This window comes from Myodes glareolus, chromosome 7, assembly GCF_982192425.1.
Source record: "Myodes glareolus chromosome 7, mMyoGla1.1, whole genome shotgun sequence".
NCBI lineage: Eukaryota > Metazoa > Chordata > Mammalia > Rodentia > Cricetidae > Myodes > Myodes glareolus.
In genome coordinates this window covers 75,599,095-75,613,488 of record NC_142032.1, presented here as the reverse complement: position 1 = coordinate 75,613,488, position 14,394 = coordinate 75,599,095, and the positions used below count along the sequence as shown (strand labels likewise).

At 40.0% G+C, this 14,394-nt stretch overlaps 1 protein-coding gene across 2 annotated transcripts in view; it reads left to right on the top strand.

Annotated features, from left to right (window-relative positions):
• The window catches only part of Inpp5f (inositol polyphosphate-5-phosphatase F), a 91,931-nt gene that overhangs the window by 23,953 nt on the left and 53,584 nt on the right, over positions 1–14,394 (top strand). For both annotated transcript variants that reach the window (XM_048455114.3, XM_048455112.3), the window contains exon 2: positions 2,581–2,661. In XM_048455114.3, the coding sequence (XP_048311071.3) occupies positions 2,581–2,661 (81 nt within the window). The remainder of the gene's footprint in view (positions 1–2,580; positions 2,662–14,394) is intronic.

Sequence of the window (14,394 nt, the reverse complement as noted above, 5' to 3'; positions counted from 1 at the left end):
AAGTATTGGGTTCTCAGGATCCAAAACTTAATCTACCCCAGGGTCCTGGCCCCAGGCCATTAATATCCTCCAGAAGTTTCCTTTTTTATCCATCAGGGCCTCAAAGAAAGCCAGAGATCAACCTGGTTCCTACCACATCATCTCTCCAACCCTGGAAAAAGACAAACAAAAAATTTTGTTCTCAGGCAATGTTCCTTATAAAAGTGGGTGGTTGTGCGTGGCACTTAGTTAATGTGCAGACAGAGGCCTGAAGTGAAGAATCTTAACTTCTGTGGCCAATTTTCCTCTCAGCTTCGTGGTGTTACTTTGTAATCATACATGGCATTTAAAACTTCCTGTTTCAGTAGCACCCTGTGTAGTTTCTGAGGGAGGTGTTAGAGCAAGTTTACAGAGGTGTATAACCCAAATCAGATTGGCAGACCTCTTTGGTTTTCTTTTTTTTGAGGCACAGGCTTGCCATTATCCAAGGCTAGCCTCAAATTTACTGTGTATCCCAGGTTGGCCTGGAATGTAGATTTTTTTGCCTGTGGCTGAGTGCATCACCATTCCTGGCTCTAGACTTTTATTAACTTATCTTAATTATTTATTTATTTATTTAAATTTTGAGACAGCATCTCAAAACTCTCTTGTCCTGGCTGTCCAAGAACTCACTGTATAGACCAGGCTAGCCTTGAACTCACAGATATCCATCTGCCTCTGCCCTCTAAGTGTTGATTAAAGGCATGTGCTACACTTGTTTTGTTTGTTTGCTTTTTATTTTTTATTTTTATTTTTTCTGAGACAGGGTTTCTCTGCAACAGGTCCTGGATGTCCTGGAACTCGATTTGTAGACCAGAATGGCCTGAAACTCACACCTGTTTTTTATTTAGAGTCTGAGCTTTACTAGACTTCTCTTTTGTTTGCAGGCCTGCCTCCTGACCTGTGGACTATTTGACTATTACTTTTCTAAGCATTATTCCTTCACTTGTAAAATGGGACTCCTGATGTCAGCCTCATAATGTTGTCAAGATTAGAAATGAGGGCTGGCAAGATGGCTCAGTGGATAAAGGCACTTGCCTCAAAAGCCTGGCAGCCTGAGTTTGATCCCTGAACCCACATGGTGGAAGGAGAGAATGAATTTCCCCAACTTATTGTCCGACCTTCATGTGTGCACCACGGCATATTTGTGCCCCCGCTTTCACACACACACACACACACACACACACACACACACACACACACACACACACAAACACACGATAAATAAAATAAAAACGATTAGAAATGACAATATATATAGGAGCCTTTAAGCCCCCCCCCCATTAATTCTGATAATAAAAACAATGAAATTGGAGGGAGTTTATCTTGGTGGTAACACCTTGCTCAGTATGTGTGAAACCCTGGGTTGTAACCCCAGCACTCCAAAATAGCAACAACCAAACAAAGAAATGTGTTGTTTTTGTTTTTTAGTGAAAATGTAGCAGTTTAAGACATTTAAGAAATGGCAGTCCAGCTATAGGGGCTTAAGCTGAAGTATCACCATGAGTTCAAGGTTAGCCATGGCTACCTACATAGGGAGCTCTTAACTCAAGAAATTAATACATAGTGAAAAAAAATCAAAACATAAATGAATTTGAAAACTAAACTATTACTGTATAATTTCCCTACTAGTAACAGATATTTCAGTCAAATAAAATTTAAGTGGTAATAATTAAAATGTAATTTTGTCAGTAAAAAAAATTTAAAATTTAGCTTTCTAGCATATGTGCCTTAGCACATATGCAGAGGTCAGAGGGCTGCTTGTTGACTCTGCCCTTTTACCGTTGGTTCTGGGCGCGTACTCTGCTTTCATGGTAAGTGCTTCCACCCTCTCGGCCATCTTGTTGGCCTGAACCAGCAGGCATTGATTCTTGCTAATCTTTTGCAGCTGTTGAACTATCAGAACCGTCGCATTTATCACTATGCACGTAGCACTCTTTTGCAGCCTAGGTTGGAGAAAAGTTAAATTATGCCCTTTGACCTTCGACGTGTTTGATATGTAATTTGCTTCGCTTTTGGATGTCTAGAACGATATTAGTTTACACGCAAACCACTGTAGCCTGTTGTGTGGTTCCAATAAGGGACACACATGCAGTAGCGCTCAGAAAATAAGCAGCTCCTATTGGCTTATCCTAGAAGTCATGGGTAAGGGCAGCAGCTTCCTGGTTTCCTTTGCCTTGTGGATGACTGTATGGGGAAAGGTTTTTTTCAGAGTGTAATCAGGAAGTGGCCAGCACCATGGCCATTTTCAGTCCTTGTCTTTGGGTCTGGGGCCCCTGGGTGGGCCCTTCTGTTTACCCTCCGTTTTGCAGCAGCCTGTTTCCTCCCCCACAGGGCCCGGCACTGCCTCCATCAGCGGAGTTCTTCAGCTCCTTTCTCACAGTAGCTGCCCTGGTACCCAGAGTTGGTGCTTTACCTCAGAGTCCTTTATGCTAATGTGTTCTGTGGATATGTTTATAACTGCTTTTGGGGGTGTATTGATCCTTCTTAAATATGCTGCAAGTGATAGTTTGACATTTTCAGGTAAATACGTTCTCACGATTGCTTCTTGCTTTATTTTAGCCACTGATCTACTTCTTGCCTGGAACCCCATTTGTCTGGGATTGGTAGAAGGAGTTATTGGGAAAATTCAGCTTCATTCAGGTATGTTCTACAAACTCCTTACACTTTGTACAATCCAACATGATATTCTGTGACATTGTCCTTTCAGAGGTTTCATGTAGATTCTTTTATGACCGTGGTTCCTTTGTCATAATTTTGGGTCTTCTTAAAGCAAGTATATTTCTATTTAAGTTTAATGAAATAAAAATAAAACTTTTGAGAAAAGAAGACATGCTATTACAATTGTTTTGCTCTTTTCTTAAAAACAGTTCTGATATATTCCTTACTTGGTGCCAGGGATTGCACTAACTGGCTTAACACAATCGTGAGCCCACACTCACCCTCTCCTACCCTCCCAGAGCTTCAGGTTAGAGGGAATACAGAATGCATGATCACATGATGCATGTGTGGTCCCTGGGCCTGGAAGTGCGTTCTGTTAAGGAAGGTACAGCAAGTTCATGGTCATGAGGGGAAGGTGCTGGAACAAAGCTGGAAGGGTGGGCAGGTGGCAATGTGATTGGCTGACTTTGGGCTGGCTGCCTAGTTCTGAGTCAGTCACCTCTGCCAGGGAAGGGTCTTTTAGTGTGTAGTGTGGTACATTCTCGGACCTCTCCCCACCTGGGAGAGCAGGCACCTCATCTCCCAGCTGGATGAGTGTCCATGCTGCATACATACATGAGCACCCTAGGAGCCACCGCTGCCCAGCACAGGAAGTCGTCTTAACCGCTGACTCATCATTCCAGCTCCTTCATTTCATTTTCAGAGACAGAGTCTCACTCCAGCCCAGGCTTGTCTGGAGCTTGCAATATAGCCTAGGTGGCCTTGAACTTGATAACCTCTGCCTGCGGAATGATGGGTTTGCAGACATGTACCATTACAGCTGTCTCCTTTGATAATAACTTTACTATGAATTGTAAACTGTAGGAGACTTTGGCATTGTTACTGTGTACTCATCTCTGAAGTCAGTTACATCTCTGTAGTATACCTGCCGTGACTTTTGTTCATCTGTTCCCTTTCCTTTATGATTATGATGTGTGTATGTGTGTGTTAGGTGTGTGTGTGTGTGTGTGTGTGTGAGAGAGAGAGAGAGAGAGAGAGAGAGAGAGCGCGCATTGGTGCATGTGTGCCACAGTGCACTTGTGGAGGTCAAGAACAACTTTTGGAGGTTGGTTCTTTTCACTGTGGGCTCAGGGGGTGGAACTCCGACTCCGGTCTTCTTGCTTCTGTTACCCACTGAATCACCTCACTGGCCTTGTTCTTTTTTTGTATGTCAGGGCCTCACTTTGTAGCTCAGGTTTATTTTGAACTCATGATGATTCTCCTGCCATAGCCTTCCAAGTGCTGGGGTTATAGGAATGAGCCACTATAACAGCTGTTTTTAAGTAGAAAATAAAATTATTGAGCATTTAGGCACAGGTTGACTTTTGTGAACTACAAAAGCATATTGCTGGAGACAGTTTGTAACTTTCTTTTGCTAGGTTCTTTGATTATATTTTAAATAGTGTTCTTATTATGAAAAAAATTTTATAAATATGAGGGACAGCTTATTACAGATACACAGTATAGGGTGTTTTAAAGTGTACATCTTTATCTCCTGTCCAGATTAAGAAGTGAAACACAACCAGTGACTTCAGAGGTATCTTTGCCATTTTCTCCAAGCTTGTCCTTCCTGTGAAGGGAATCGATTTGAGTTTTGTTATTTTCTTGAAAATGATTGCTTTTCTTGGATATATATTCCTAAACAGTATGTTGCTGAGATTTATATTTTGGAGATTTTTATTTAAATTTCATTAAATTATTTGTGTTCTCTCTCCTTCTCCTATGTTGTGTGTGTGTGTTTGTGTGTGCATGCATAACATGGATGTTTGTGGAGACCAGAAGTCAATGTTGGGTATCTCCCTTGTGCATTTCGCTTTGTGTTTTGAGATAGTATCTCACTGAACCTGGAGCTGATGGCTTCAGTGGCCAGTGGAAGCCAAGATCCTCTTGTCTCTGTCCTTCCAGAACTGAGCTTACAGATGCACCACCCCAGCTTTTGCGTGAATGCTGGGGATTTGAAATCAGGTACATGACTGCTGAGCCCTTGCCAGTGTTTTGTGATGTATTATTCTGAAAATACCTCTTACATTCTTTGGCAAGTTACTTCTGCACAGCTAATCTCATATTTTTAAATATTTCCCTCTTCTTCTTCTTCTTCTTCTTCTTCTTCTTCTTCTTCTTCTTCTTCTTCTTCTTCTTCTTCTTCTTCTTCTTCTTCATATTTATTTATTTATTATGTATACAATATTCTGTCTGTGTGTATGTCTGCAGGCCAGAAGAGGGCACCAGACCTCATTACAGATGGTTGTGAGCCACCATGTGGTTGCTGGGAATTGAACTCAGGACCTTTGGAAGAGCAGGCAATGCTCTTAACCACTGAGCCATCTCTCCAGCCCCCCTTCTTTTTTTTTTTTTTTTTTTTTTTGAGACATGTTCTTACAGTGTATCCCTGGCTGGCCTAGGAACTTGCTGTGTAGATCAGACTGGTCTAGAACTTGGAGATCTGCCTGCCTCTGTATCCTGAGTGCTGGAGGTAAAGATGTGAGACATAATGCTTAGACCTCTTTCTTCTTTGTATTATTTATTTAATTAGTTACTTTTTATTATTTTGAAACTGGGTCTAACAATGTAACCCTGGCTCTCTGGAATTCACTGTGTAGACCAGGCTAGGCTGTTCTAACAATCAAACTGCCTTTGCCTTTCAAGTGCTGGGATTAAAGGCATGCACTACCATGCCTGGCAGTTTTATTTATTATTTGTCTCATATTATCCTAGGTGGGCTTCAAACTTGCTATGTAACCAAGTATGGTCTTGAATTTCTGTTCTGAGTGCCAGGATTACATGTGTGTACCACCATGTGTATCTACCCCTTTATTAAAATACAATTGAAATCCCACTACATTTCCCCTTTTTATCTAAAATAAAAAGGATATAACTAATATAAGAAAACTATATACAAAAAGTACAATGACTATGTACAATATATACAGGCAATGAATACATCAACAATGTCTAGTCCATTTGTATTTGACAAGTTCAGAGTAAATATTTCATATCTATTCTATCTTGGTGAATTCAAAGTTTTTTTTACCTAATTTACTTTCTATCATTACTTGCTTTCTGCATCTGATAAACTATAACTATCTAATCTTCAACTCCCTCAGAGACCCAAGAAGGGAATAATACTAACTGACTAAACAGGAAGTGCAAGCAAGCAACTTCCAAAACGATGTAACGACAGAAACAGTTAACTTCCTGGACAATCACCCAAAGTTTCTCTGCAACATTGGGGCATCATTGTCAACCTACAGACCTAGCATATCCGACTGACTTTTCTGTGAAGAAGGATATTTTGTGTCCTGCTTGTCTTATTAGGACATCATGCTCTCAGCAGTTGAGACAGGGGCATTTTCTTCCCAGTGGCTTACTTTTGCCACAAAGAAAGTAAATTCCATGTGGAGTTTCTTCAGTGCCCACTATCTTCTCTGAAGTAGATTGATGCTACCAGGAGCAGACATGTCTCATTGTCATAAAAAATAAGAACCTAGGTTATTAAAACATCTTAACTGCCATATTCTGTAGATCTCTGAAGTGTTTGAAGATGACTTGTCTATCTAAAATGTATCTTTGTTTGACCTTGAAAACATACCTAATGTGATTAGAAATTTGATTATATTAGGTGATTAACTTCTAGCCTATATTTTCATATTATCCTAAACAGTTGGTAATAATAATTCTCAAGGACTAGAAATTTGCATTACATTGTTAAATGAGCTGTATAGGTACAATACCTTGAATAAGATTAGAAATGTATGTATGGTATGTTTTAACAAAATTAATACCAATATACAAAATTTGTACACAATATACAAAAAGTCCAATCCAATGTAAAACATTTAAAATTAGTAGTTGCTTTTTAAAAATAGATTCAATAATCTACCTTTTTATCTTATCTATATCCTCCCCTTTTCAGAGTAGATTCAATAATCTACCCTTTTATCCTATCATATTTATGATATCCATAATCCATTGCACAACCAAAAACCACCCACCCCACCTTTTGGGAATGTGGGCATCATAATCTTAAATTTACTTCCTATTGTCTAGAGGCAATGATATCTTTAGGGGATTCTGAAAGAAAAACTTGGGTTAATTATCAAGTCCTAAGAGAGGTAGCTATGTCATTCAGTCTGTGCATCATGAGAAAGTGCGGGGCTTGTTTCACGTCCTGACTAGAGTAGTCTGTGAGACTGGATCGTCTCAGCTAGCCACCTTGAGATTGTTCTGAGCAGTTTGTAGTCCAAAGCTGATCTTTAGGTGGTACTGTCATCTGAATGACATCATGTGAACCTGATGGAATCATTCTTCCTGGAATCTTCTTCCTGGAGACTTCAAAGATTTCTGTAGGAAAATTTGTTGTTCACTGTGGAAAGCTTATTATTTATATCAAAACAGAAAGTTTGAATTTCAATAGACATATATTCAAAGAAAAGTACCATAGAGATGAAAGTAGGTATGGGGAAAAGTAGAATTTTTGAAAGCAGAGTTTTGATAACCTTAGTCCCTAGACTTTTATTTTTCTTCTGTCCCACACCTCCTGATATGAGACAGAAACTCTGAGTTTTTCTTTTAACAACATGCTAGATATAGAGAAGGATAGCCACCATCCAACTCCAAAGCTGGCCCTGATTTTTAAGTGAGTTGTGACTACTATTATACTGAGAAGTAGGGAGATATGTATGTTTAGGGAGTGAGATTTTACCCTGCAGAAGATATTGGTATCATAAATCAGATTTCTCTTTGCTTGGTGATTCTTTCTGGATAGTTATCTTTTCTTCTTTAGGCACCTAGATGTCCAAGGTCTCTTGACTTTTCAAAGATGGCTATTTTCCTGCAAAAACAAAAACAGCCCTGTCCCAACTCTTATGGGGTTTCTTTATAACCTACAGGATTTGTGTAGGTATACCCATGATGACCATATAACTTCTAGTAAATGTGTGATTACTGAATTAGCCTTTTCTGAACTCAAGGCAATTGCCCATTGAAAACCTGAATAGGTATCAATGGTGTAGTTTACATATTTTAGTTCTACAAAATGGAACACATTCATCTGCCAAATTTCATTTCTTTGAGTATCCTTTGGGTTACTTCCTTTAGGTAGTGGTGCTTGGTTATATAAAGAACAAATAGGACATCTCTTTATGATCTCCTTGACTTGTTGCCTGGTAATAGAGAAGTCCTTTTTTAAACCTTTGCTATTGACATGATTTTTTTTGTGTGTGTGAAATTTCTGAGGCCTTCACATTTCCAAACAATAATCGATCAATTCCTGCATTACATTGTACCTGGCAGACCTGTTTGGGATCAGGTGTGTGTTATTTATATGGGACGATGTCTCTTCCTGATTATATCTGTAACCTGAATAAATAATAAAGTCAATTTTGTATCATCTCATATAAATTCACCGATTTCAATATGCATATTGCGATTTCATTTCTGCATATTGTGAATTAGTAACTATGTTGAGAGGTTCTTTAAAATCCCTTAGTACCATGAGAATGGCATATAATTCTGACTTTTGGACAGAATCATAAGGGCTTTGTTCCACTTTACTTAAATTTTCTGATTTGTAATCTTGCCCTTCCTGATTTATTTGCATCAGTATAGAATATAGGGGCTCCATTTATTGGTGTGTCTCATACAGTATGAGGAAGGATCCAATTGGCTCTCTTTATAAGTCTAATTCTATCACTTTGGGATAGTTTTTATTAATCTCTTCCAAAAACTGTTTTGGGATTTACCTATGCTGATAGATGAAACTACATAGAGTTCCCTGTTCTTCCTTTATATGAATATTTCATGATTTGTCTGTCTTCCTTCCTTCTCTCTTCCTTCCTTTCTTTCTCTCTTCCTTATTTCCTTCCTTCCTTTCTTCCTTTCTTCTTTTCTTCCTTTCTTTCATCTGTCCTGTTAGAAATAATATTGCTCTGAGTCTTCTTGTGTATTCTGCTTTTGGTAGGTTTTAAATTTTTCCTTCAGCACAGAGGAGAAAAGCATTTAGTTATTGTATAACCTTATTAAGTATCTTAATAACATGCTCCTACCTGTCCACATTTACATATATTTATCTATAATTCATTTACATACTGACAAGATAATTTCACAGCTGGATGTTCTGAGTTAAAATTAATTTTCTATTATGTAAATGACATATATGAAACTTCTGAATTATTTTTCTCCAATTTCAGTCACATCTTGGAGCAGTGAGTAAATTACTGAAATAAGTCAGGAGACCAAGTGTCAAGCTCCATTTGTTAATATTTATTATTATTATTTATTAGAGAACTCTAACATTCACTGCCTAAAGACTTTCCAAATGGTTCAAGACAGCAACAGTGCACAGTCCTCCAGGATCCTGTGGGCTAATGGTTCTGTTCCTCTCATCTGCCTGCTGGGTAGGCCAGCAGCTGCACTCACCTGAGTTTGGCTGGGTTGCTACATTGCCTCCATATATAGCCTTTTTACCTCTCCCCATCGCTCTCATCTTACAGGGCCTCTCTTCTGGGATCCTCCTTTCTATTCTGGTATCCTCACCTTTCTCTGAATTGTGGGGGCATCTTTTCAGGGAGTGCCTGGAAGCCAAGAAGACAAATCCCCGGGTCAAGGACCTTACTTTCTAAGCTCTAAAACAAAAACCAGAGTAATTTGTCTCATTATGTGTCCAGGTACTGGGAGTCCCGAACGAGACAGTGTACCTGAAGGTTCTTACTGAATTACAAGACTCTTTTTATCAAGGCTCTTTACTTACACAAATCTGTCAGTTAACGTTAAAGGGAAAAAATCTATCAGCTTGTGCAAAAAACACTTTTCATTATAACCAGGGTTCTGAAACTGAAAGTGGGTGTTTATGGGATTTCAGATCGCTTATCAATAATGTTTCTCTTTGCATATCTCCTTCACCTGTTTCTCTTTGATTTTTTTTTCTTTTTTGAGATGGAGATCTCTTGTAGCCCAGGCTGGCCTCAAACTTCCTATATAGCCAAGGATGACCTTGAACTTTTGATCTTCCTGCCTCCTGAGAGATGAGATAGCCATATCAAGTTCAGATGGTGCCGGGGAGGAGTTACAGTGGTGCTGGATATTGAACCTAGAGCCTCATGCTTTTTAGGCAAGCCCTCTGCCAACCAAGCTCCAACCCTAAACCCTATTTATATTTAAAATGGGTTTTTCTCAAAAGATAGTATTCTCTCTTATTCCTTAGGCCTACTCTGAGGTTCCCTGTAGTCAGTGGAGACTGATCAGTGATCAAAACAGATTGATTCACTCATCTAGAGAAGAAGCTTGGTCCAGCTTGGCAAAGGGCCTTCAAAGTCACCTAGTTCAAAGTGCCATCACAGGGCCACTTTCCTAGATAAATGGAGCAGTCAGGGAAGCAGGGAGTCCTAGGCAGACAGCCCCAAGTCTTTTATCAGCACTGGCCAAATTGAAGTTAATGCCTGCTGGCTTTTCTCCTCTGTGCTGAAGGCATCCATGTCTGTGGTTGCCATGTTGGTTGGTGTGTAGGCAGTATGAGAGGTAGTGATACAGGACATTTGGAAGAGGAGGGGGGAGGAGAGTGAACTGGAGAAAGAAAATATAAAAAGGGAGAAAAAGGGCAGAAAAAGTCTCTTAATTGTCCTTATCGTGTCCTTGTCATGGTCACCTAAAAGGTTTGGTTTTGAAAGAAAGGAACCAGGAGAGAAGCAAGTGGCGATGTCTGGGCCTCTGTTGCCCTGCTCCCCACAGCCTTGTGTGCTGCTCCGTCCCCAGCTCCTCGCCTTGGAAGAGCCATACTTCAGTCCTCTTCCCTTCCTTCCTCTGTCCTCGAGGCCCCATCCCTCCTCTCCCAGTGTGTAGCTGAAGTTCTTGCTCAGATTTAGACTGGCCGGAAGGAAGGAGTTGTGTTTCTGGTGCGTCAGAATTGAGCTGATACTTTGGGGGCATTTTCCCATGGGAGCATCTTATCATTTGGGGGTAGGAGATGCGGGAATAAAACATCTGTGCTTAAACTCTCTTTCCCTCCTGCTTCCTCCTACTGATTCTCTACATATTAATGCATGCATTTTTCTTCTTGCCTAGCGCGATGGGAACATGATTTTATTTGAACAGATGTCATTATCAATCTAAAAATGGCGTGGGCGAGCTATGCTGCTGCTCACGATTGTCACTGAACTCTGGACTCTGAGGAATAGAACATGCTCTCGTGACTTTTAGAACTATACTTGTTTGCTAGGGCAGTCAGAGCTGAATGTCACAGGTTGGGGGAAGCATTAAACACAGAATTTCATTTTCCTGTAATGCTAGAGATTACAGTGTGGGCAGGACTCATTTCTTCTGAGCTCTTTTTCCTTGGCTTATAGATGACTGCAATCCCTGTCTTGGGTTTCCTTCCTTTGTGTCTTTGTGTGTTTAAATTTTCGTATAATAAAACTAGTTGTGGGGCTAGAGAGGTTGCTTAGCAGTTGAGAGCACATACTGCTCCTGCAGAGAACCTGACTTAGATTTCCAGTACCCATGTCAGGTGGCTCACAACAGCCTGCAACCCCAGCTCCAGGGAATGCAATATTTCTGACCTTTTGGGGCATTGGCATTCATTTGTACATACACATACTCCACATAATTATGCATAACTAACACAATAAATCTATAAAAATAATAAATAAAACCAGTTATACTGGATTAAAGCCCACCATAATGAATTCATTATAATATAATTCCTCTTCAGAGATTGTCTCCAAATATGTTCACATTCCAGGGTCAAGACTTAAATATAAGAGATGGCCCAGCCCACAGCAAAAACCTAATGTTCCATTGGAACACTTGTTCCGAAGCACTGGAGAGAATTCTCTGCAGTCCCAACAGTCTCTGTTGAGTGGTGGCATGTTTTCTGAATGTGACTGGCTAAGCGGTGAGGAGGTGGACTAGATGACATGATGACCATTGGGTCAGGACTCTTCATGAACCTCAGTTGCCAGATGTCCGTGCCTCCAAAGCAGCCAGACTGGCTAAGTGGGTTTTGAGTCATAGATAGCCCTGCATAGAACTAATATTTCTCATTTCCTTCCTCCTCTCCTCCCCACCTCTCTGCCTCCCTTTCTTCTCATTCTTTTCCTCGTTTGTATGTGTTGTGCTTGTGATTCTCTTGCCTCAGCCTCCTGAGTGCTGGGATTGTGTAGACACAAACTGCCATATCCTGCGTGCTGGGAGTGTGTAGACACAAGCTACAGTGTTCTGCGTGCTGGGAGTGTGTAGGCACGTCCTGCCGTGTCCACTTTGGTTGGATTCCTATTTGTTTTTCCTTTAAAGAACATAAGAGATAGCCTACTGCAGAACCACCTAATTTCTAAACATACTTTTGAAAAAATAAAGGTAAACTTGGACTGTTTTTCCTAAGTTAATATTTACTGAAGTTGTATGACATTAACTATAGTTACCAGAACCCCCACTGTGAGACTGAAAAGGTGTTTAGTAGTAAAATATGAAAAAGTTTAAAGTATGTTCAGTTGTGCTTTTTTATGCATCCCTGGGTGGCCTGGAACTTACTATATACTTCATGACTGAGTTCAGACTGGCTTTGAACTCATAGAGATCCACCTATTCCTGCCTCTTGAGGCCTGGGATCAAAGGTGTGTGCCATCAAACTCAGCTGTTTTCTCACTTTTATAGGGTCTACCAAAAGTTATTCTGTTAGCCTTGGTGGTGAGGAAATAACTATGCAGAGCTGTTTGGTTTTCATTTGACTGTTCTTCCTCTGGTGTTTGCAGGCAAGTGTACCATCAGGGTTTAATGTACTGTAATGTCTGGTTTGGGGTTGATCAGTTGAGATTTCCTGTTGAGGAACAGAAAGTAGAAGGAAAGAAAATGTGTATGTGCTTGGCAAATTGAAGAAAAGTAAAGCACCATAAAAATATTTTTATTGGGGGCTGCAGAGATGGCTCAGCCATTAAAAGTGCTTGCTGCTCTTGCAGAGAACTTGAATTCCCAGCACCCACATCAGGCAGCTCCTCACTGCTGTAGCTCCTGCTCAAGGGGATTTGATGCCTCTTCTGGCCTCCTAGGTCGCATAGAGCATATACTCACACAGCTAGACAAACACACACTCACATGGATAGACAAACATACACTCACACAGATAGACACATCAGTAATAATTTAAAAACAAGTTTTAAAAACAAAATATTTTTGTTCATGGTAGTGTCCAGAAGGAAATAAAAACTATAGTGACATTCTTACTGTAATGATATGTTACTTTTCTTATTTATTTATTTATGTGTGTATTGATTTGTCTGCAGCCTTTCTGTATGATAAACTCCACAAGGACAGTGGCTGGAGTGCTGTGGTTTTACAGTCTGTGTCTCTGTGCCTGCTCTGCTCATAGCAGGGGCTATTCCAAAACATTCAGTGAGTGCTTATTGACTTAACAGATATTCATAGTGTGCCTACTGTGTGCCAATGACTGGAGTCCACACTGGAGGCTCTAGAATGAGCAAAACTCAAAACATTTAGGATAATAGATTTCAACTAATAGTGTATATTCATTACCTAGTCATACAGCTTTGACATAAGCTTCTGGAATATGGGTGCTATGTGCCTGACTGGATGGAGTTGGGGGTCCCAGGATGGAAGGCATCTTTGAGGAAGTAATGTATGACTTAATGTCAGAAAAATGAGTATGTAAGACTCGGTTAATGGAGAAGGCAGTGGGAGGGTATGAGGCAGGGGAATGAGAGGAGAGAAGGTGCATACAGAGTTAGTAACTGCAGAAGATAGGTAGGATGAATGTTTCTATCATTTATTTTCTGTTTATTACCTGAGGTATAGTTGTATCTTATTGAAAGTGTGAAAAGATTGCTTTAGGCTGAAGCTTTAAAATGGGTCACAAAAGCTCTTCAAGCTAAAATATACTTCGAAGACCAAGGAGATAAACTCAGTTAAGACAAGAATTATCTAAATATAACAAGTACAAAGATTCACCAGCAAAGATATATATCCCATGAAATATCAGCAATAGTTTGAAAATTGTCTTAATTTGACCAATCTCTTTGTTTAGTAACTGAATGGATTACTCCTCATAGTACTGAACAGTCACAAACAGAACTCACTCACGTTGCTCTCATTCATTAAAATAGCACTCAGCATCTGCTCTTCCCCAGTTTAGAAATGGTGAATATGTCTCAGTCGTTAAGATGGTAAACTATATTATGCATATAATTTTAGACTGTAGTCTTTATATGGAGGGCTTCCTTGCTATGGGACTAGTGACATAGCATTTAACATTGAATAAGTTGAGTGTTGTTAGCATTACTTCAGTACTTCCTATAAAGCCGTTGAAAACCTCATCCTTGAGGGCATTAGAGCTCTCAGCTCCAGGGAGCCTGGCTCTTAGGACAGCTCTTTAGATAGCACTTGTCTTAGCCAGTGTTGTATTGCTGTGAGGAGACACCATGACCACAGCAGCTAAAGAAAGTGGTTTTTTGTTTGTTTTTGTTGTTTTATTTTGTTTTTTTTTTCTTTTTTTTTTTTTTGAGACAGGATTTCTCTGTGTAAATTTGGAGCCTGTCCTGGCTGGCCTTGAATTCACAGAGATCCCCCTGCCTTTGCCTCCTGAGTGCTGGGATTAAAGGCATGCACCACCACTGCCCAGCTAAAGTGTTTAATTGCATCTTGTTTACTATTTCAGAAGTTTACTCCGTTTCC